The sequence below is a fragment of the Elaeis guineensis genome, chromosome 7 (assembly GCF_000442705.2).
Source record: "Elaeis guineensis isolate ETL-2024a chromosome 7, EG11, whole genome shotgun sequence".
Lineage (NCBI taxonomy): Eukaryota > Viridiplantae > Streptophyta > Magnoliopsida > Arecales > Arecaceae > Elaeis > Elaeis guineensis.
The window spans coordinates 96,432,389-96,453,924 of NC_025999.2; the positions used below are offsets into that span (position 1 = coordinate 96,432,389).

A 21,536-nucleotide genomic window follows, 5' to 3' on the forward strand; every position below is an offset into this window, starting at 1 on the left:
AATATCAGGTGTCTCAGCATGACATCAGTTGCTATATCTATCATTTTTTTTTTCAATATAAAGAAAATCAAGAAGAAGGTATCAGTCTATTAAGCCAGCAAAGATTTGACAACTTTTTTGGAATAATCTGAAATTGAATCTCGCCTTCACCAAGATTTAGGAGGAACTGTCGTGTAGCCCATCGTATACGGGTTTCATATTTCAAATGTAACCTTTTGTATGTCTGATAAACTTAGACACAACAATTTGTTTTTTTCTCGGGATTTACTTGTAAAAGTACAAGTCGGCACTGCTAATGAACCTTGGCGCACAAGTTTCCCATCGTTCTCGGCAGAAAGACCCGAGCAAGAAGTTCCGAGATCTACTGCTGCCGCCTTCTGGGAGCAGAGATAAGGAGGAGGGCGGCGCAGATAAGGGATGCAATTCTTTGGAGGGTCGTCGGCGGTGGAGATCGCCCCATCCCCGGCGGCGCCGCTGGGGACGGCGACGGGGCTGGCGGGTAACAACGCGAACGTGCTGTACATCTTCAACCGGAGCGGGGCGTGCCTGCTGTACAGGGAGTGGCACCGCCCGCTTCACACCCTCGACGCCCAGCAGGACGAGAAACTCATGTTCGGCCTCCTCTTCTCCCTCCGCTCCTTCACCGCCAAGATGGACCCAACCAGGTTTCTTCCCCCGATCCCGCACCTCCGTCGCCCCATCTTCCCCTTTCTCTCTCTTTCGATTCGAACCCTAATAAACCGTCTTTTCTTTGGAGCAGCGTCGACAAAGGAAATCTTGGGGTGCCTTTGCTCCCGGGACAGGGCTGCTCCTTCCACAGCTTCCGCACCAACACCTACAAGCTTAGCCTACTGGAATTCCCTTCGGGCATCAAGGTCACTTGTTCTATAACTTCATTTTTGTTCAATCTAATTGAAATTATTCGAGAAGATTGGAAATCTTTTGTTTAGCCTGCTCTAGAACGTTCGAATTTGAGGAAATTGCATATGATCTTAGTTGCCATGGTGTGAAACCACTGGATTTGATCACTTTGGTCTTTTATGCGTTCTACAAGATTCAAGTGCAATAAGAGTAAATACGCTAGAGTGCATGGATCATTGAGCGTAAAGCAATGCATGCGTGAAGGAGTAGGTGACCATTTGGTCCAGCAAGACATAAAGGCCGTTTTGTATTGTTAAATTTGAGGAATGATTTTGCATACCAGACCATAATTACTTGATGATTGATGCAGTGAAGTTTCAAGAGGTAGAGTTTGCAGCTATGTGTTGTAAGATGTTCATCCAGCTCATCTGTGCATGTACATTTCCATTCCATCTTCACAGCTTCCTCTGTAATCTGTATGCTAGGAAGTACGGAAGTTTCTTTCTTTGGAATAATGGGGTTAATTAGAGCGACTATCAGGGATGGTATAGGATTTTTGTGATTCTATCTCATAATCTGGGCCATGTTTGGAAAAAAGAGAAGTGGAGGAATGTGGAATATTGTAATTCCCAATATATGAATATGGCCCCTAGTGAGCAATAGCATCAAAGTAAGATTAGTCTCTTGAGCTATTGAGAGTTGAATGTTGGAAAATAAATATTTGTGGATTAAATGAATGCTTGGAACTTGATACATAACTTATTAGTTTTCCACGAGCTTTTAGAAGGGAAACAAAATTGTTAGTTCTTCTCAACCATGAATTTGAAACTAGGCACAACAAAAATGGCACATTCTGGATGTCCAGGTAGTTCAAACATAAGAAGGTTTAGTGGATCTTTTTAATTTTGGCAGGCTTGTTCCTTATATCGTTTTCATGGATGGGGTGTCTATGGGTGACTTCAAGAAGAAAGATACTTGATTTTGGTTATATAGGTATAAACTTTGCTAATATCATGGTTCTGTTTATCGTTGAACTCATATACTCAAGTGATGGTTTCATGTAGTGTTGTATATGGAATAATATCAAAATCTTAAGAAGTTGCTGCCTCATAAGTCATATCCAAGCCTCATCATTTCCATGATAAATCCCCCTGAACACTGTAGCTTATAGAAAGGTGCTTTTCATTTAATCTTAAGATATCTTGCTGCTCTTTCACTGAACTCTGCATGTCTTCCTTGCTATTTTGTATCCATATCTGTTGATATCTTACTACTTCACTAGACTGACTGGACTATTCATCTAATTGGACTATAAACATGTTACTAAATGCAGGAGTAGTTAAATATTTTCCAATCATTTTTACGATTTATGAAGCTATTGAATTAGAGTTAATGTAATTGTGAACTCACAGATACATTTCATTCTTTATAACCTGTTGGTTTAGATGCTGCACATTGGTAACCTTTTTGTTTCATATGAGTAATCACTTCTCTAGTTGTAAGGTTATGGACTTGATGTTTACCTCTTTTTGATGGTAAATTTCTTTGCTAGTAGCTTCATAACGTCCATAGCTGGCATTCTTCTCTTGTTGCAAGGTTATGGTAGTATTTTACCGCTTTTGGCTATTAAATTATTTTGCTAGTAGCTTCATAATGCATACTGTAGCGGGCATTTACCTACTCCTCTGATGCAGGTTATTTTAATCACTCATCCTAAGACTGGCGACATGCGGGAACCACTGAGATATATTTACAGCATTTATGTGGAGTATGTCATAAAGAATCCGCTCTATGTACCTGGGACTCCAATCAAGTATGGTTGCTACCATTTATTATGTTAGATATGCTATTATTTAATGTACAAATACCTTGAATCGAATTGACTTGTAGCTGAGCATACTTGTTATAGGTTTATGACTGAAGCAATGGCATTGGTTTTCCATCTAAATATACAAGGGTCCATTTTCTTGACCACAGATTGCATGCCTTGTGCACCGTTAACAAGTCATACTGTTATCATTTGTCAATGGTTGCTTAATCTAGATGCTATCATGCCTTTGGACCTGGAAGGTTGTAAGCCTTCCTGGACAGATGAAAGCAAGTTCATGTGGATCTGCAAATATATAAAATTAGTTCTACCTTCTAATTCCTAACAGCTAGGTTCTAGGCAACATGCCTAGGTTCCAACATAATTTTGTAATAATGAATATTAGGGTTCGTAAGTGCTGATGAAAGATTTCTTGTCTCTGCAAATTATATAATTGTGAACTATGAAATATGAACTGAACCAGTCCGGTAATGGAAGGAACAAGTCAGACTGTTGAAAAGTGCTCTCTGAGGATGCATAATCTAAAGATATGGCTGTATATGGCAAGGTGGCTGTCTGGTTAAACTTCAAAACAAGCTAATGTTGCTGCTGATCTTTGGAAAATATCGTACTATAAAATTTGGTCTGAATCCAGCATGGTAATCAAAAGGGAGAATACCAAATATCAGATATTTATATTTTTGTACAATTTCAAAGCATAACAAAATCCCTTTTTTTTTTTTGAGGAGAATATGTTAACCATGAAATTTGAGCCAAATATGTCCAATGACATGAAAGGGATGATTCAGACTAGCATTTGTATACTGCGTGTAACTTGCTGACTCAGATGTTGATGTGGCTGTAGTATGATGGATATGGTCAGGGGTAAGTACATCAATAACTATTATGAACTACAGTTATCAAGGGAAGTGGCAGAGAATTGAGTTACCAACTAAGATTGCAAAAGCTAGACCTTTGTAAAGATTAGGGGCTCATCTTAGACAAGGGATTTTGAAATGGAAGATAAGAACTTAGAGAATCCTGGGGATATGCATATGTATGCACACACACTTAAAGTCATCTGCATTTCTGAATTTTGTTTCAATGCAGCATGCTGTTTCATGCCACATGTCTTTGAACTATGTGGTGGAGAAATGAGTGATCCACAAAGTCCATTCTTTTTACAGAATGAGGCAAGTTTTGATATTACTCATTCTCATATTGCAAAACCTATATTCTTTATTTCTACCAATCGATTCTCAGGTTGTGAGCCTGCTTTTGGAAGATATAATGGCTTATCTAGTATTAACTTCTTCTTTTTAATAGCTACCATTTACCAATCCTTTTACAGAATCAGGGAAGTTTTGATATTACTCATTCTCATATTGCAAAACCTATATTCTCTATTTCTACCAATTGATTCTCAGGTTGTGAGCCTGGTTTTGGAAGATATAATGGCTTATCTAGTTTTAACTTCTTCTTTTTAATAGCTACCATTTATTCTCTATTTTGAAACCTTTTAGCAAAAACATTCAAAATTTAAGTTGTACTATCTCCACTTATCTCATCTTAACCTTTCATCCTTATCCTTAAATTATATGAAGCAGCTTAATTTCCCAATTTTTCAATTTCAAAAATAACCCTAATTAAATTTCTTGTTTAAAAGGCTAAAAGCATGCTAGAATTCTATTGAATAAGGGACTCAAATAGCTTCTAAAAAGGTCATGTTCTTATGAACTTTCAAGAGATGAGAAAGAGATATTTCTGAACCTAGAGATAATGAATTATTTTCAGATATTTTAGAATTTAGGTCTTACTTACATATATCAAATCTAAAATATTTAGTGGCCGCATGCATCTGCATGTTTTTTAAAACCAGTACACTGAATAAATGCCTCATTTTCAACATTCCTTTCTTCCCCATTTGATTCTTCCCATTTGGGAAGAGTTTGTGTTCATGGTTACAGGGTTGCTTGATGGCTATATTAGGAAACCCAATTAAGATATCAATTATCAGAAAAGGGATTCCTGTCTTTCCTTCTTACAATCGCACACTCAGGCTGCTTTTTTTTTTTTTTTTTTTGGGTCTTGGCATCATATCACTGCTACACCTGCAGAACATATTAGATTTAGAGCAGCAGTTCATCACTCCTCAAACCACAATACAGCCTATAATTATTTCTATTCTAATACTCTTGCTTAATATATGAAGGTACATTCATGTTCCATGTGCTGTTGGATGGGTTTTGATCATTTTTCACTTAGCATTATTCCTAACATACATGCAATACTTGCACACATACATAGAATGAACATGTTTTCTTTCTTTCAGAATATTGTGGATATGCGTGATGCCTGATTACTGTTTATCCTTTTTGTAGATGTGAGCTCTTCAATACAAATCTTGACCAATATGTGAAGACTTTGATATAGCTTACTGAATGCTGAGGTAATTTCCCAATACATCATGATCTTTTTAGATAAATCTGTTGGCTGGTTATGATTTTACATGTTTCTAAGCATGGGGTAGCAACTATCGCATTCTTTTTCCACATGAAACAGTTATGAAACCCCTTGCTTGATGGACAGTTGGGTATTTGTCTTCTTCTTCTTCTTCTAACTCGTCTATCTTCATTCATTCAGTCAATTTTGTATTCTCATTTATATGTATAAAATCAATTGTTGTTGTTTGCATATATTGTACAACCTTAATGTTTGACTAGCGCATGCTAAACTTGTGCTAGCCATCGGAATATTCTAGTCATTTATGAGTTCTCATATCTTCAGTGTTTGCTGTCAGAACTGCTATCATCTAGGAAAGATCCTTTACGGCAACCGGAGAACCACAGCTTATATAAGTTTCTGTACGTACCTATGACTCTGGATATCCTGAAAGCCTGGACGTGGAGAGGCTTTCATTCTTGGCTGCACATATTGTACCTGATAATATCCAGATGTGCTTCACTCTAATATCTTTCTTGTTGCTTGGCTTCTGAATGCTATATTCAGGAGTTTGAGCTCGTAATTTGCTCTAATTGTGCAAAGTGTAGCATGTTTAGATAGAGTAAAAGCCATTGGCTTGTCCGAGATGGAAGAATTTGGATAGATGACTTATCTGAGTGTTTTGTTTTATTTTATTCTATTTTATTTTTATTGAATAAGACAGGACCAATTCTGAGTTCTTCATACCTTTATGTTGGAATTCTTCTTCTTGTTTTTTTTTTTTTTTTTGGATACAATTCCGTTATGTTTGAGTTGTTACAGAAAACTATTATGTTAATTTGTTGTTTATAGATTTTTTTGGTCATTGAGGTTGTTTTCTTTCCTTAAATTTCACTGATCTTCTAAATATCTTGCAAGTCCAGCTACTTCTTGTCCTCGTGAAGTGATCACTTGAAGGTCATTACTAATCTCATATGTCCGAGATTTGGTAAAATTGCATATTCAGCAACTGCTGTCAAAAATAACTGATCCTAGGTTTTTCTACACTGCTCTGGGAAATGAAGGCCTGTTCTGATTATATATATATAAGTTTTTGGCCAATGATTGCCTTTCTTTTTCTTTTTTATTTTATAGTCATCCAAAAACAGGAGGCCAGGACTGTGAACACGCTGTTGCGTTTGTTCATAACAGAACAGATTTAAGCCACCCCGGCTATACAATTCCCCAAGAAGGAGACCATGTTCATTAATAATTAATGATGCAATGTGGGTGTTCTGTTCATGGTGCCATGAATCTACATTTCCACTAGTAACAAATTATTGAAACTTGATATCACCAATCTATAACCATGATCATAATTGACAATCTCTTTTTAGCTATCTGAGCTCCCAGCACTGGTCCCGGAAATGAAGATCGAACATCTTCATCCGCCCTCTAGTCCATAAGTCCTTAAATCAAGTTTTGAATTTTGTGAATTTTTACAATTTGCTCATGGTCAACTCTACACAGTTTCTAGATTCTGATCATTATACTTTTTTTGCTTTTGGCTGCTACATGTACACAAATGCTTTTCTCTATTAAATGTACCCTCTCTCATCCTGTTTGTTGTGCTTGAACTTGCTAAATAGCTTAGAAAGTCTTACAACATACTGAAAAGAAAGAGGGTGGTGCCAACCGTTGAACACTTGCCACGGTTATCACAAGCTACTGCGGCCACCAAGGCGGGAGAGGTTGGCAATTTTTACGATATATTCTCTCCTATGAGATGGTACATGTGTATTACTGTCCAGTGCAGATTCACATGTAATTCACTCAAGTCCAACATACAAAGTAGCATACTTTTCTCTTTTAACTTCTAATTTTGTTGCTTGATGTCTCGAAAGCTTACTAGATACCTTTATGTTCATTGATACACCACTTTCTTTTTGCTGGGAAAATACCATTCTTTCATTCTTTGAGATGCCAGAGAGAGCGAATTAACATTGGCATGTACACGGCTAGAAACAAAAAATCAGGATTTGATACCGTCGAGAATGAAATACGGTGATCCTTTCAATCCATTCTAAATTGCTTACACTTAATCAAGGCATTACATCCATTTACATGATTAGTATTATTATGAAAATTCATTATCATGCTGCTAATATTTGATGGTTTCCGTGTGCTCATGTCCACTTGTTCAAGTAGCCATCTGGTATTTAAATAAGTACATATTTTTCATTTCTAATTTCTTTTAATTTTGCTTGGACACTACAGTATTTTGCCATCATACCAATATAACGTTTTTCAAAAAGTAACACAATTCAACGAAGGAATGAAGGCATGCAAAGGTCAAAAAATATCTGGTAGGGTGTACGAATCAACAATTCTGAGATTTACCAAATGCTAAAAATTATAAATTGAGAAGCTTTCACTGTTCGAAATTTACCAGGATAGAAATTGGAAATCCACGACCATTCACGTTGCTGGTATATCTCTTCTCCCTAGAAATCTAAACGAATACATAAAAACGTTATCCATATTACCATTTAAATCCAATCCGAGCCACTCATACTCGATCAAATTATTGATTTAGACATTCTCGATCAAGTTCCATCTGCCTACTCTGGACGGCTCTGGACCGAAGTGTCCACACAAAAATAGATAACTGGGAAATAAGATCACAACGTTACCCTTATTTTTAAGAGACGCCAAATATTGGCACCTGGGATTACTGGGAGGTGAGGACACGTGTAACAGCCTCGCCCATGCCAACACGGCCATCAGCGGAAGTACAAATCCCATGCGCCTGGGGTACACGACATCTCCTCGCTACCCCTCCTCCCAACTCCCGACTCCTGACCTGCCGGAATAATCTGTCGTGACGGCAATCTCTTGGATTTTCCGAAAACTATATATACGTTTCTCCTCTCCTCCTCCTTGCCCTAAAATACGCAGCCCCCTTCTTTCCCCACCTCTCCCCACCCTACGCCTCTTTCCTCCGCCGACCTATCGCCTTCCCACCTTTTCTTTCTCCCGCTCGCTCATCTCTTCTCTCGCGTCCGCCGTCTCTTTCTCGCTCGCTCGCTCGCTCGCTCGATCCCTTACCCCTCTTTCTCTCTTTCCATGTGCTTGTTCTTCCTGGCGTGGAGATCGATGCGCGGTGGAAGCCTTCGAAGGGGATCCGCCGGCTGAGCGAGGAGAAGTGCTTCGGATCGGGAAAGATAGGGACTTTCTTGGTTATCTAGGGCGCAGAGTGCTCTTTCTGTGGTGGATGGACGCAGTGGAGTTGCCCCTGCCAGCGAATGTGGTTGTATCGAAGCTCTTGGCCACCGAGGGTTTCGGGAGGGTTGGAGAGCCGGAGGGTAGGGGATCTGACGGCGCCGATGCTCCTGTTTTCGGAAGTCACAATCTTTCTGGTTGCAGCCCTTATCGTAGCGGTACCATTTTTTCCATTTGATATGATAAAAAATTCGATTTTAACAGCTTAGAAGGGATAGATATCGGCTTTTTAGACTATATAAGGGATAAATATTCGCCTTTTTACATGAATTGAGGGTTTTTGTTTTTTTGCTGATTTGCTGCTTCTTGGAGGGGTCGATGGATACACGGGAGGACGGTAGCTCGCATTTTAGGTGTCTTGATAAATGGATGCTGTACCCATGTAATAAAGTTGTTCCTCAAAGTTAGGGTTTTGGTTGTCAGGAATTGAGAGCCCATATATTCTTGCTTTTTATGCATGTAAGTTATTTTATTCTAGAAAACTGGGTGTGATTACCTACTTAGAGATTGATTAAACAATCTTCTGGTGGAAATTTTTTGAAGGCCATGGGGTTCATCTTTTCTTGCTTTTGTTTGTTGTTACTTTTTGGTTCTGGAGAAGAGGGTGTAATTACCTTGTTAGGGATCTACTACTTCTGGTGCAATTTCTTGGAAATCCATGGAGTGGCTTCTTTTAAGCCAAGGGGTGTCGGTATGCATATCATGTTGTCAGTTTGATTGGAAGAAAACTTTTTGTCAGATCTGCTGCTTAACAGCTACTTTGACATTGGTCCCTTGCTATTTCCTCATGGTTCTTGCGGTGATGTCTGTTATTGTCATATTTGTATGCAGTAAAAGTTCGCATTACTGCATGTATGTTTGCACAGATTTATATTTATACATGTTTATGTTCTTGGTCCTTCATTTTACTTCACATCTATAAGTCTATGGAAGCCCGGGAGGAGAAAGAAAAATGGTCACTTGGTGACATGACATCTTTTCTCATTTTGATCCTTGTCTCATTGCTTTCCTTGTTTGGTTTTACATTATTATTCTGAACATTATCATGATACAGCAATGAAGTTTATCAAGCTATATAGTTTCGGAGTTTTCTTCCTAATGACCTACCAAGCAGGATTTTTTAAGAATTACGGCTGATATTCAGTAATCATAATTGGGCAACTTTTCACAATATCTTTACATGCTGCTGTGCTCTTCAGATATCCAGAAGATATACTTTCAACATATTTACTTTTGCATTGCCATCTGCCTATATAATTAAAGGTTCTACTTTTTGTTTGTTTGAATCTTGATATCTATATTTAGGTTAGGAAGTATTGGTATTGGATAAGTTATTGATGCTCAAGAGCATAATTTTTTTAATTATTTTCTGGCAGTTCTTTAAACGTGAGCATATGATGCTTTTACTTCTTTTATTTTACAAATCTTCTTTTCCGGTAGTATAAGTCTTTATATTGGGGCAATGATGTATTTATATGTTGTTTTTTAAGCACAAGAATATCTTAATTTTTTGTTAACTAATTTTGAACCCATTATATCCACGCCAGATGCCAAACTTCAACATCTAATTCCTGAATGCACTTCAGTTTCAAGAAACAAAAAGCTTGACTCGGAGCTTTGTATGCATGAAAACATGCATCCTAGTTCCAAATGTGAAGGTAATGGTAAAAGGCATCACCTTGGGGAGGCAGATGTACCTGTCCCATCACTACCCAAGTATGAGGGCAGATCGTTGAACAAGAAATCTGTAAAAAGGTTGAATACTTTCCCTTGTTCTAAGCGACCAAGAATAGATCAACCTGAAAATTCTGTGACAAATTCTGGAGTTGGTGACCGGAATAATATGTCAAGGACAATTGGGTCTGACAGCATGCGATGCACTTCCTCTGGTAAAAAGGAAACCACTTTTGGTTTTACCTTCCTTATGGTGTCTGCCTCTGCATTTCTTAGCGTTATTAGATAATCTAAAGAACAAGATGATGTTTGTCATGGCTGACAGTGTTGAGTCTTGATTTTTCATTTGATTATGCAGATAAATACCGGATGGTCAAGCAGAAGCGTGGTCAGGATGGAAAGAAAATGGATAAAAAGAGTTTTAGAGGTTGTTTGAAAAGTAAATATGATTGTTTTACAACAAAGGCTGGGTTAACCAACTGTGATTCTACCTGTGGAGGAAACAACATTCTTGGTATGCAATAACCATGTGGAATTACCTTTTTTTCTTTCTGATGTTTTTTTTATGTATGTTTTCCATTAGCATGTGCATGCGTCTACTTGTGCATGCGTGCGTGCATGCATCTACTCAGAAATGCCCACTCCCATGCATGCACACATGTATATATGTATAGGTATATATGTATATGTATATAAATTAAATATTTTTCTTTTAGAGAACTTGCTGGAAAAGTTACTCATTTTGTTGTCTCATATGGTGTATACATGCACACATGTATCAAGTGCTTTTTCACATGGAAGGAAGCAAAATCATATGAGTCTTTAAAATTTTAAGTCTGAAGATATGTGTATTTCTGGATGCATATGATGGTTGAATTGCTTTATTTTCAATAATTGATAAGCAGGCAAAAAATTTCTTGCAACATCTTTCAAAAATGAGTTTCTTTCAATCTCCAAGTTTCCTTTCTTGAAAGTTGTTTGTAGCCCATGATGGGCTTCAAAGAGATTTAGCTGTTCTGACATAAATCTTATTTTGCTGAAGAAGTTACTTTGCTCTCTATTATATTTTATAAGGGTGTCAATGGGCGGGGTTGGGCCTAGGCCCAAAGCAAGCTGAAGGTTTGAACCCTAGGCTCGCGAGCCCATCTCAACCCAGATCTGGCCCAAAAGTATGAGGCCTGAGCTTGACCCAACTCAATATATGCTTTGAAGCTAGGCCGGGCTCAGAACCAGCTGTATGTAATTTTTAGCATTATCTTCGACCGAAGCCTACCCCAAAAATTGACCAGGCCTCATTTTGAGGCCAAGCTTGGCTCATGACCCTAAAACTTGAGCCCAAGCCCAGTTGCTTTAGGGTTGAGTTGTGGGGCTAGGCCAGCCCATTAGCAGCCCTATGACCATTGCTTTATTTTGTCTCTTGATATCACTCTCATCCCCTTTGTTGCATTCATGTAATGGTAGTCTTCAGTGATAAGGAAACTTACCTGGTATTGAATATAACATGTTGAATAAACGGATGATCATTTAAGTTCTGCTACTAAATATTTTTAAGAACTGCAGTATTCATTACCTTTATGGTGTGACCTGGCAGGTGTATCTCCATGTTTTTCTGAATATGGTTGTGTTTCTAAATATGTTTTCATGATATTGAGGTCTAGCTCCTACTAATCTACTACTAACGTTATCATGGTCTTCCCTTCCCTGCTTCAGTCGAAATCCAGATGTTTTCATTGTCCAGCACTTGGTGATATCACCTTATTCCATTCTACAAATCCTTTGCTTCTAATTATGTACTCATTTTTCACCCTTTTTTTTAAAATAATAAATTTCCTTTGTAGCCTCAAGCATTCAATGATCACAAAATTCTTAGAAGCATCTTTGTATGCCATCCATGTCATCCTTTTTTCATATGATAATCTATCATCACACAAATTATATCAGTTGGGTATTATTTGTAATTTTGCTAAGTTATGAGTTGTTGTCTCCATGAAAATTGTATAGCATATTCTGATTTTTGATTTTACCAATATTTGGCTTGATCCTTCAAAACTTTATCATTTCCATTTGCTGTCACCCATATTCTCGACTCATCCTTTACCCTATACCCTCTGCAAATTGCTTATGCCATGGCATGTACTCTCATTATCAACAAGAAGTTTTTTTTCTAGGAATTTGCTTGCCTTGTGGTATTTACAACACCTGTTGCTCCATTTTGTAGTATGCACATATACATATGTACATATATATGTATGTATGTATGTATATGTGTATATATATGTGTGTGTGTGTGTACGATGGACTCCACCTTCAAGATCTAAAGCATTGAATATGATCTATACCAAGGATCATTATGCCGATATCAGGGCTTGGACTGGTTGCTTGGCGGCACAGTTCGATACACCCTCATACTGTTCCATGCCGGGCATGTACTGGTATAATAGAGAGGGTGGGGGATCGGAAGAATGGGAGAGAGAAAGAGAGAGAGAGGAGGGGAGGAAGGGAGAGGGAGGAAGGGAGGGATAGACAGAGGGAGAAGACTAGTTGAGGATGGCAGAGTGCATCCCGACAAGACAAAGGATGGGGGAGAGGTAGAACAAGGGGGAGAGGGAGAGAAAGAAAGAGAGAGGGGGAATAGGATGGAACAGAGGAGGGTGATAGATGTTCGGTGGAGGCCCACGGAGTATTAGGGAGCTATGCAGAGGGCTCTGCCTCTGGTTCCTTTGTTTTTCAAATTAAAAAGGGGCCCTCTTTGGGACCCTTGTTTCGAGTGAAATAGGGAAATCATGGGTAAACACCCTCCTCCACCCCTCCACACAGCTCCTTGACCATCCGCCAGCCATCTCCCTCCTTCCCCCTCTCCCTCCCTCCCACCCTCTCTCTTCTTCTCCTTTTCCTTCTTCCTCTCCTCTTTCACTAGTTTCTCGATTTTATTATTGGAACCTTCTTGGTCTGCCGTTTGTACATCCTAGTATTCCTTGAACCAGGCGGTTTGGGATGATTCCGCCTTCCTTGATCTATACTAAAAAAATGCTTAGAAATCAAAATGTATATGTTTGGTGTTTTCTAACCTAATCAAGTAGGTGTCGAATGGATAATTTTAATAGTATAATGCAATATTTTACTATGATCTAATTATCAAAACCTAGTGAATTTAAATTCATCCATGTCTTAAGATGTGTAGAGCATGGTCCATAATGTGGAGTTTCAATTCATGTTCCTAGTTATGTATTTTATCACAGAAGTGTAATTGTTACCATTCATTTTTGTACCGACTTGATGGATATGCTAGAAACCACCAAATATATATGAATTCTAATTTATAGGCCTTTTTTATAGTGTCTATCATATTCAGTGGTTCGGAACTTCAAATTGGATGATCCATGATTGATTTTACAATTGTTAGCTCCTTTTTCGAGGAGTTAGTGCAAGGTGTGTAGTACAACTATCTATATGTATGTATGTATGCACACACACACACACACACACATACACTACGCATGTATGTATGTAAACACACATATACATGTAATCTTAATAATACCCAATTAACCATGTCGTTTATGGTTGTTGCTCTTATATGATCTTCTGTTGACTCGCTAGTGTGCCACATAAGTTTGATTATGGGAGTTGATCCAATTTTCTGTTTTACATTTATTCATAAATAGCTATCATGATATTCCTTTAATCACATTATGTTATCTCAATTCTTTCTGTTTCATGGATAGACTTTGGCAAAGCTGCTTTCTTCTCTTTTCGAATCTGATGTGTAATATAGGTTCCCTTATATTTAGCCTTAATGGCCTTCTCCCCTCCTCCATTAGCTTTTTTCTTTCTTTTAAAATTTTGGTTATTTTTTCAAAGAAAATCTTCAGACTCTCTCTCTCTCTCTCTCACACGCACACACACACACAGACATATACACGTACATATACTGTCAGAAATCAAACCTAACAGATATTGGTTATCTTTTGATTCTTTGGATTCTATAGTACGAGATGACATAGGATTTTGCATATGAAATAATGGATTTATTATGTGAATTCAAACCCCGTAAAATAATACATCTGGCAGATCAACATTGCTTCAGTTAGTACCTTCCAAGAATCACCAAGGCAATAGCAAGATTTTCTTTGCTGCTATTGATCATTAGGTTTCATAGGCAATCTAGTTTCGTGCTTACACAGATTTATAATTATATCTTACCATTTCAAATCAGGAATATATGGTCTCAAGTCAGATCTCCGTGATGTTACAAAGTGTATGGATGATCTGTCATTGAATGAACTTCTTGACAGCAGTTACAAATACCCTAGCTTATGTCCTGAAAAAGGAAAGAGAGCCTCCAATGTCAATGAAAATATTTTATCCTCAGTTAGAAAGGCTTGCTCTATCCTTCCACTCCAGGGTGCAGTTGATAACAATGGGGATGGAAAAGCTGTTATAGACTTCTTGAAACCTAATTGCTCTTCACTGAACTTGTCTGAATGTGATAAGAAGGATAAGGGCATTGATGAATCAGTACCTTGTAGCAAGGTGAGTCTACAATTTATGTTATTTTCTCATATGAATGTAAATATAAAAGCATTTTTTAATTATTTATTTACACTTCTCACCAGGATCCTTGTCAGTTGAGCTTGAATCTCTCCACTTTATACCAGCCTAAAGACATTTTAAAGCAGTTAGCACTTCCTCCAGCTCAGGAGCTGGATGCTCTTTTGTTGTCTGCTATGCACATGACAGCTTTTCGTCATGCTAGCTTGCCACATTTTCCTTGGTCTTTTTGCCACAGTGGAGCCTGCAAACCCAGTGTAGATGTTGGTAAATTGGCTTCAACAAAGAGCACATCCCAAGGTAAATGGGTTAGAATAGGAAGCAATTCCACTTCCTTTGGAGATGATCAGAGTTGCTTCTCTGAAATGGAATTGATGTCATTTAACCACAATGAAGATCCTTTAATCCAGCAAAAGATTGATGTTCTTCTTCAAGATGCGAACGCCCTGACAAGATCTGTTAAGCCTCCATATAAGGGACCATCCACTACAGTATGCACTATGTCAATTTCTCCAGAAGCTTATAGTTCGAGCAATGTCGATTTGAAGAAAGAACCTGGTGTTTCTGGTTCATTTATTTCTAAAAGGTGTAATTTAATGGAGGAGCACGTCGAATCTTCAGATGGCCATCTGGAATTTGACTATAAAGATATTGTGTTTTTAAAAAGTTCTGAACCTGAAGTCCATGTGAGGTTTAAAGGACTTGAACCAAACTTAGTGGATCCATCACAGTCTACTTTGCAATTTGAGGACAATGAAGTCACCCAAAAAGCACAGGACACAGTAGGCAGACATGGTTGTTCAGAAAATTGCTCTTGCTACTCTTGTAAAAGCACTTATGGTGGATGTGATCAGAGTTCACAGTATTTTGTTACACCAAAGATATCTAAACCAGGTAATATGCTAAAATTCAACATGCATTAGTGGAGGCATTCCATAACTTGAAAAGCATATATCATGTTCTCTTCGCAGGTTATTGGTTCTTTGTTTTCGAAGAAAAGTTGATGCCAATATTTTCCACCTCATCTTTGAACATAATTCGCTAGCATAGTTTATCCATGCAGAATAGATGCTTAATGAGTTAATGTTATTTCATTTTTAGCATGATGAGGTAGTTGAAGCTGATAAATTAGGTGGTAGCATTCATTATGCTTATCCTACTGTATGTGAGAAGGAAAAAATAACGGTTTATTGTTGTCTTTTGGATTTTTCTAGTGAATATTTGTACATTGAGACACGTCATTATCTGTTGAGTAGTTATGTTGTAGAGAATGTGTAGCAGCATAACTGTGGAGTTTGATGTATCTGTTTGAATGAAGTAAAAATTCAATTTGTTGTTCATATATATTAGGCACAAAGAAATGCATGAATCCAGTGTTCAAATAATTTGTATGTGATCTGTGTGATTTGAACATGTGGATTGTGATTTCCTATCTGTGTATACAGAAAATATGGGATTTGCAAAGCCATCATGGAAACAGTTTGTGTTTATTGAAAGTTAATTCTGTCCATCTAGAATGTGATTTCTTTTTCCTCTAGCGGAATATGGAATGATTTTGACATTTTTTTGCTCTGTGATGGAATGCTTTCTGTTTTCAGGTGACCTTTTTAGTTTTTTGTTGTATATACTATTAACATTTTTTTACTGTTCATAAGAGAGAGCTGATAACTGATGCAGTTTTGCCTGCTTCTGTTTCATGGGGGATTTTTTAAAGTATCTAAGACAGGTGCCTTGTGTATTCGTTGCAAGACAAAGAAAAAGCATTACAAACATTGGTTTACACTAGAAGCCCACTTTCTATGCATGCCTTCATTCTTTGTGCATGCATGCACTTCCATGTACATGTCAGGTAGTTCCAGATTGCATGGTTGAATGTGGCAATTATCTCATGTTATGAGAGTACCTGAAATATTGACTGGGAGTTTATTTATGTTTGCTCAGACATGGAGAATTACTGGTCACTCTCTCAGAAAGGTTAATCAATATATGATCGTTCTTTTTGTTGAGGCAAATCACCTGGTATTCATTTAGAAATGTTTCAAGATTTATTTTTTTTTGGTTTCATAATAGAAGGTCCTAAACTAGAATAATTTTTTGGGACTTTAGAGCTCTTTGGTCGATACAGGACATGAAAATCCTAAATTTACTTTCGAGTTAGAGTCAATATAGTATTAGGAAATCTTATGTTAGGCTGTCTTGATAAGTTTAACTTTTGAGATATTAAATTATGCATCAATTGTATTTTTTTTCTTTAATATCAGAGCTGAGGGAAATGGTATCATGAGATGTTATTTGATTATTATGTAGTTGAGTTATTACTGCAGCTCTTTTTTGATAGTTGTAGATCCTCAAAGTATTTCTGAGTTTCCTTTAGACTCACTAATAATGTTGAGCATTGATTTAGAAGCTTAGCAAAATTGTAAAGATGATAGCAATGGTATATGGAATCTTTGGCTTGATTATAAACTGAAGCAGATTTCCTTGACAGAATTTGAATTTCTTAAAACATGACTAATGGAAGTCAAAAATGCATACTTTATCATATGCTGAAGACTTTATGGAGAATCGCATAATGGATCATGAAGTTCAAATACCCATTTATTGTCTAGGAAGTTCTCATATAGATGCTGAAGCATCTGACAACATGATGACAGATGGAATGTGCGAAGAAATAGCGGAGGTCAAATTTTTGCTTCTCAAGCAAATCTTGCAGTTGTTTATCCTGTTTGAGGCCTATTCAAGTGATGAAGAAACCTAAACTGCATTTGATTAGGTTTAGGAGGAGAAGCCTGGTGATTGGGGTGATGAAACTCTGCTAGAAAATAGAGAACTCAAAAAGAGACATTAAAAAGAAGATTAAGAGGGTTTTCACAACCATGAATAAGCGATGGTGGGAGCTTTATTGCCTCCTGTGATCGACAGTTACTCCTTTCTACGATACAGGCACAACAATTGTGTCTAACTAGGAGGCTACCCTTGCTCATTTGGCTCAGGACATCATTAGAGTTAGGCGCAATCCCTTGGTTGAGATGCAAAGGGGGCCAATGAGATGGCAAACTCCATAGCTTTTGGAGCTTTGTGTGGTGCTGCTGTTTATGTGGTTTTCCTTCTTATCTTCTTCTTTTAGCTGGTAGTATACTGATTTTCAACTGAAATCCCTTGGCTGAGTTTCAAAGGATAGCCAATGAGCTGGCAGGCACCATCCATAGCTTTTGGAGCTTTGAGTGATTCTGATGTTTGTGTGGATTTCCCTCATATTGTCTTCTTCCTTTAAGCTGGTAACATTCTGATTTTAAACAATATACACATAATGGAATGGCATCACCATCTTTTTTCCTTGTGAAGTGTGAGTGACAGTGACAAAATGGACTTGGTTAAGCTAAAAAATACATGTACCTTGAATATATCTGGTGATGTTTTGATCCCTTTTACTACTTGTATAGATAGTGGTTCACATTAGGAAGCATCATGAGTTAAGGAGTTAAAAATGGTTCTCTCTCGGGACTTTTCATGGCCCACAATATTCACATATGTATAGAAAGGTAGCTATTTTGTGGATTCAGTACATGATGACTTGATGTATAGCTATGCTCTACTTTCACATGCTACAAGATCTACCTATGGTCAGGTCAATATAACTCTGAAATGTAGGATCTTAATGGCATATATTTTTTTATTCAAAATTAATGTGGCACTAAGCAGGGGAGTTCATGAACAGTGACATTGAGATCCTATAATGTAGCATGGGAGCCCACAAGAACAAACAAGCTGATTTCGTGGAGATTAACAGCTAAGAGGAGAGAGAGAAATAACAGAAGAAAAAGCAAATTCCAGAATTTTTTTGCAGTCCTTTATAGAAGACTCGAATATACACAATATATAGTACAAAATGGTTTATGTTTGCCATGTCAATTAGCTTCATTGAACTTGTGCTTTGAGGGCACCAGAGCAAATGTACAGACAGATTTAGTTTGGATCTATTAATCAGAAATGTCTGGCCATGGCCACCAAAACCACTTTGGCAGAAGCAAAGCTGAAAGAAAATTTTGGGCCAAGTTCTTTTTCGTGCCACTTGTTTTATGACATGCTTGATAAAAATTCTTTTGTAAAGCAATGTCATACAAACCTTGGATTTTGATGGAGATTAGCTCATCTCAAAATTCCACAAAGATCGACTTCATTCAGACGATTGTGAGATATGTTTTATTAATTTCTCAAGTCCCATCTCTAGAACCTGTTGTAAAAAAGGTTTAACCTTAAAGCCTCAGGCAATAAAAAATCATCATCTTCTGGATTAAGCTTGATAATCTATAGCTTCAGTTTTATAATTGGACTACTTGATATTTATGGCCTTTATTAATGCATGGATGTATTGCTTTAGGCTTGTAGCTCACTGAAATTATTTGCTTCTCTTATTCTGTGCTTCTTTTCTTTTCCCATCAGGAGTGCAGCATATGATACTCTTGCCTGCTATTTTTTCTGTCCAGAATCCTCTTTCCTGTTGTTTCTCTGATGAAATTATTTCTACTGTGTTGTGGCAATTCTGTTCTCACCCATTCTGACCTCTACAAATATTTGCTAATTAAATAGGCTACTCACCGAGGGTACTGCTCGCTGCTGAAATACTATGTGAGATGGGACGCTGTTCCAATGCTGTCAAGACTCGAAGCCATAATAGTGGGGGGATAAAATGGCCCAAGACACCTTCACAGAAGCCCATGAAAGCACGCAAGTCTTCATTTTCCATGGATAAATCAGAGAGCTCATTTCTCATGGGTAGGCATCATGATCCTGTTGGAAGTACAGGCCTTCCATCTGTGAAACATAAGATGATGAGTGAAGATAAAAATGATCTCACCCACATGAATAATACTGGCAGAGGATCTGTAAGATGGTCTGTTCCTTTGGAAGGTGTTACGTCTCCCAGCAAACTGGAAAAAGACCTAACCGTCGGCACGAGGCCATTGCATAGCTATGCCACCAAGCCTTCAACTCTGATGCCATCCCCTGTTCAAGGCGAAAAGGGCTTTGACAATCGTCAGAAGCTTAGGAAAGCGACGGTGACATCATCAGTTACCTTTCGGGGGTCGTATATTAAAGACTGGAACAGGGGAAGGTGCAAGAGAGTGTGACTGTAAATTACTCTTTAACATACGCAATCAATGTCAGAGCTGCTTGTTGAGAGGCTGTGAAATACATAGATGGGGGTCTGGGTTGAGCTTCTCAGCAGGTGACAGGTTAGATATGTAGCCTTACAAAGGTTGACTGGAGGGGAGAAATGTGCCTCCAATTGTTAGGTTGGATGGGGGGGCTGTGTGAATTAATTGGGCATTTTTGTGGGCCAACTTGTTGTTTGTAATGGTGTACTGGTTGTTTACATTTGCCATATACAGTGCGGTGTCCCCCACTTCTCTCTCTCACCCACAAACCCCCTTGCTTTAACAGAGTTCTACAGACAGGTCTTTCCTTTTGTCTAAATTTTTCTTGGCTGGGTATCTGGGATTACATCTTAGAGGGTTGTCAGGTTGATAGCTGGTCATAAGATCTCTGTGATTCTTTCATTGTGGGATTAGATTTCTTTCTCTATACTGATCCCACATTTGATTGGAAAAGATTTGTATGATTGTGAAATTGTTGATATGATAGCAAAACTGGTTCTCTAGCATTCGTTGCAGATGCAAGCATTGTTTCGCTGAGAAAATATAACTGTATCTGAGGGGCAATATTTCCACTTTTCAGCACATGGAAATGGGAAAGGAAGAGATTTAAGGAGCCGATCATAATGAATGGAGCTACTAGTAGAGTTTTCTCTTCTAATTGGAAGGTTAAATGGACACTTCGATCTTGTCCAAAGGGGAGGGACTTTATATAAAAAAAAAAAACTTACGGGATTAGAAAGATTAATGCAAATGTTATCACGAAGGTTTGAATCTTACACTTATCCATAAAAGAACTTCCGAAAGTCCACAAAGCAAGCTCTTGGGAGAGGAGCACAAACGCCCACGAGCATGCACCGTACCATGAAAACTTGAAGCCACCATTTCAGTCTCTTCAAAGTAGATGATTCAAAGTAGATGGAGTTTTTTTTTTCTTTTTTTTTTTTTTTTTTTTTTCTTCTAGAAAAGAAGTGGAATAGCAGAAAGCCAATGCGGGTGGCTCCACAACATCTTATTTTTGAGAGAATGGGTGGCTGACAAAATCTACCAACTCAGCCTTCATCCAGTTGCGGGGTTGATTAACACGACGCCGCCAAAGAGACCCCGCAACCAAAGCGAAACGGACAGCCGCCCTCCCTACAACAAATGTCTTTGGCGTTTCGTGCTCTCTAAGATAACGATGACGTTTGGAGCTCTCTTACCTAAATCCATCCGGATCAGAGAAAATATTTGGAAAAAAATAGCACAAAAGAATCATTCAATTTATAACAATACAAACACAAAACGTCATCCTTGGTGTTAAATCCATCCATAGAAAAGGAAGATTGCGAAGCAACATCTGATCCATGACGGTCATACAAACACAAAAGCGCACGCAATGACCAATCAATAGTAAGTTACTCAAAAAAAGATCAACCAATAACAAGTCACTAAAATGAAACCAAACCCCCATATAGATGGCACGGAATCTTCTACAACCACTCTTTTCTCTCCTTGTTCACCAACTCCATCAGTGCCTTGCGAGGAGCCCCCCTTCCACCACGACTAACCTAGCAGCCACCCCGGCCGCCTGCATCCTCCTCCTCAGCTCCCTACCGCCGTCCGGCGGCCTATGCAAAAGCAGGCATTAGTTGAAACATGAATTCTGAATGCACAAATTCAAAATCCTAAATCCTAAAGTACTGCATGGTAAGAATAGCTTAACTGATCCTTGCAGAGATGGAAAGTGAGTACAAAATAATTTTTGTGCAATTGTTATGAAACATCAGAAAAGGTGTTTAAAA

General features: G+C 38.1%; 2 protein-coding genes across 3 annotated transcripts; both read left to right on the forward strand.

The window, feature by feature from the left end:
- Positions 1-280: 280 nt before the first annotated feature.
- LOC105048257 (uncharacterized) lies at positions 281-5,856 on the forward strand. Its single transcript, XM_010927514.4, is given in 6 exon segments — positions 281-410; positions 413-665; positions 761-875; positions 2,556-2,674; positions 5,050-5,117; positions 5,469-5,856. Coding segments are annotated over 5 exon segments (654 nt in total). The 5' UTR covers positions 281-295; the 3' UTR covers positions 5,102-5,117; positions 5,469-5,856.
- Positions 5,857-6,741: 885 nt separating this feature from the next.
- Positions 6,742-20,270, forward strand: LOC105048259 (uncharacterized). Of its 2 annotated transcripts, none has more exons than XM_029265510.2 (6): positions 6,742-6,840; positions 9,919-10,260; positions 10,404-10,559; positions 14,262-14,578; positions 14,662-15,490; positions 19,187-20,270. In XM_029265510.2, exons 2-6 carry the CDS (start codon positions 9,993-9,995, stop codon positions 19,726-19,728), a joined length of 2,112 nt encoding a protein of 703 aa, XP_029121343.1. In that variant the 5' UTR covers positions 6,742-6,840; positions 9,919-9,992; the 3' UTR covers positions 19,729-20,270. The 2 variants fall into 2 exon arrangements, with proteins under 2 accessions (XP_029121343.1, XP_010925822.1); XM_010927520.4 differs by lacking the exon at positions 6,742-6,840 and adding an exon at positions 7,588-8,529.
- Positions 20,271-21,536: the final 1,266 nt, after the last annotated feature.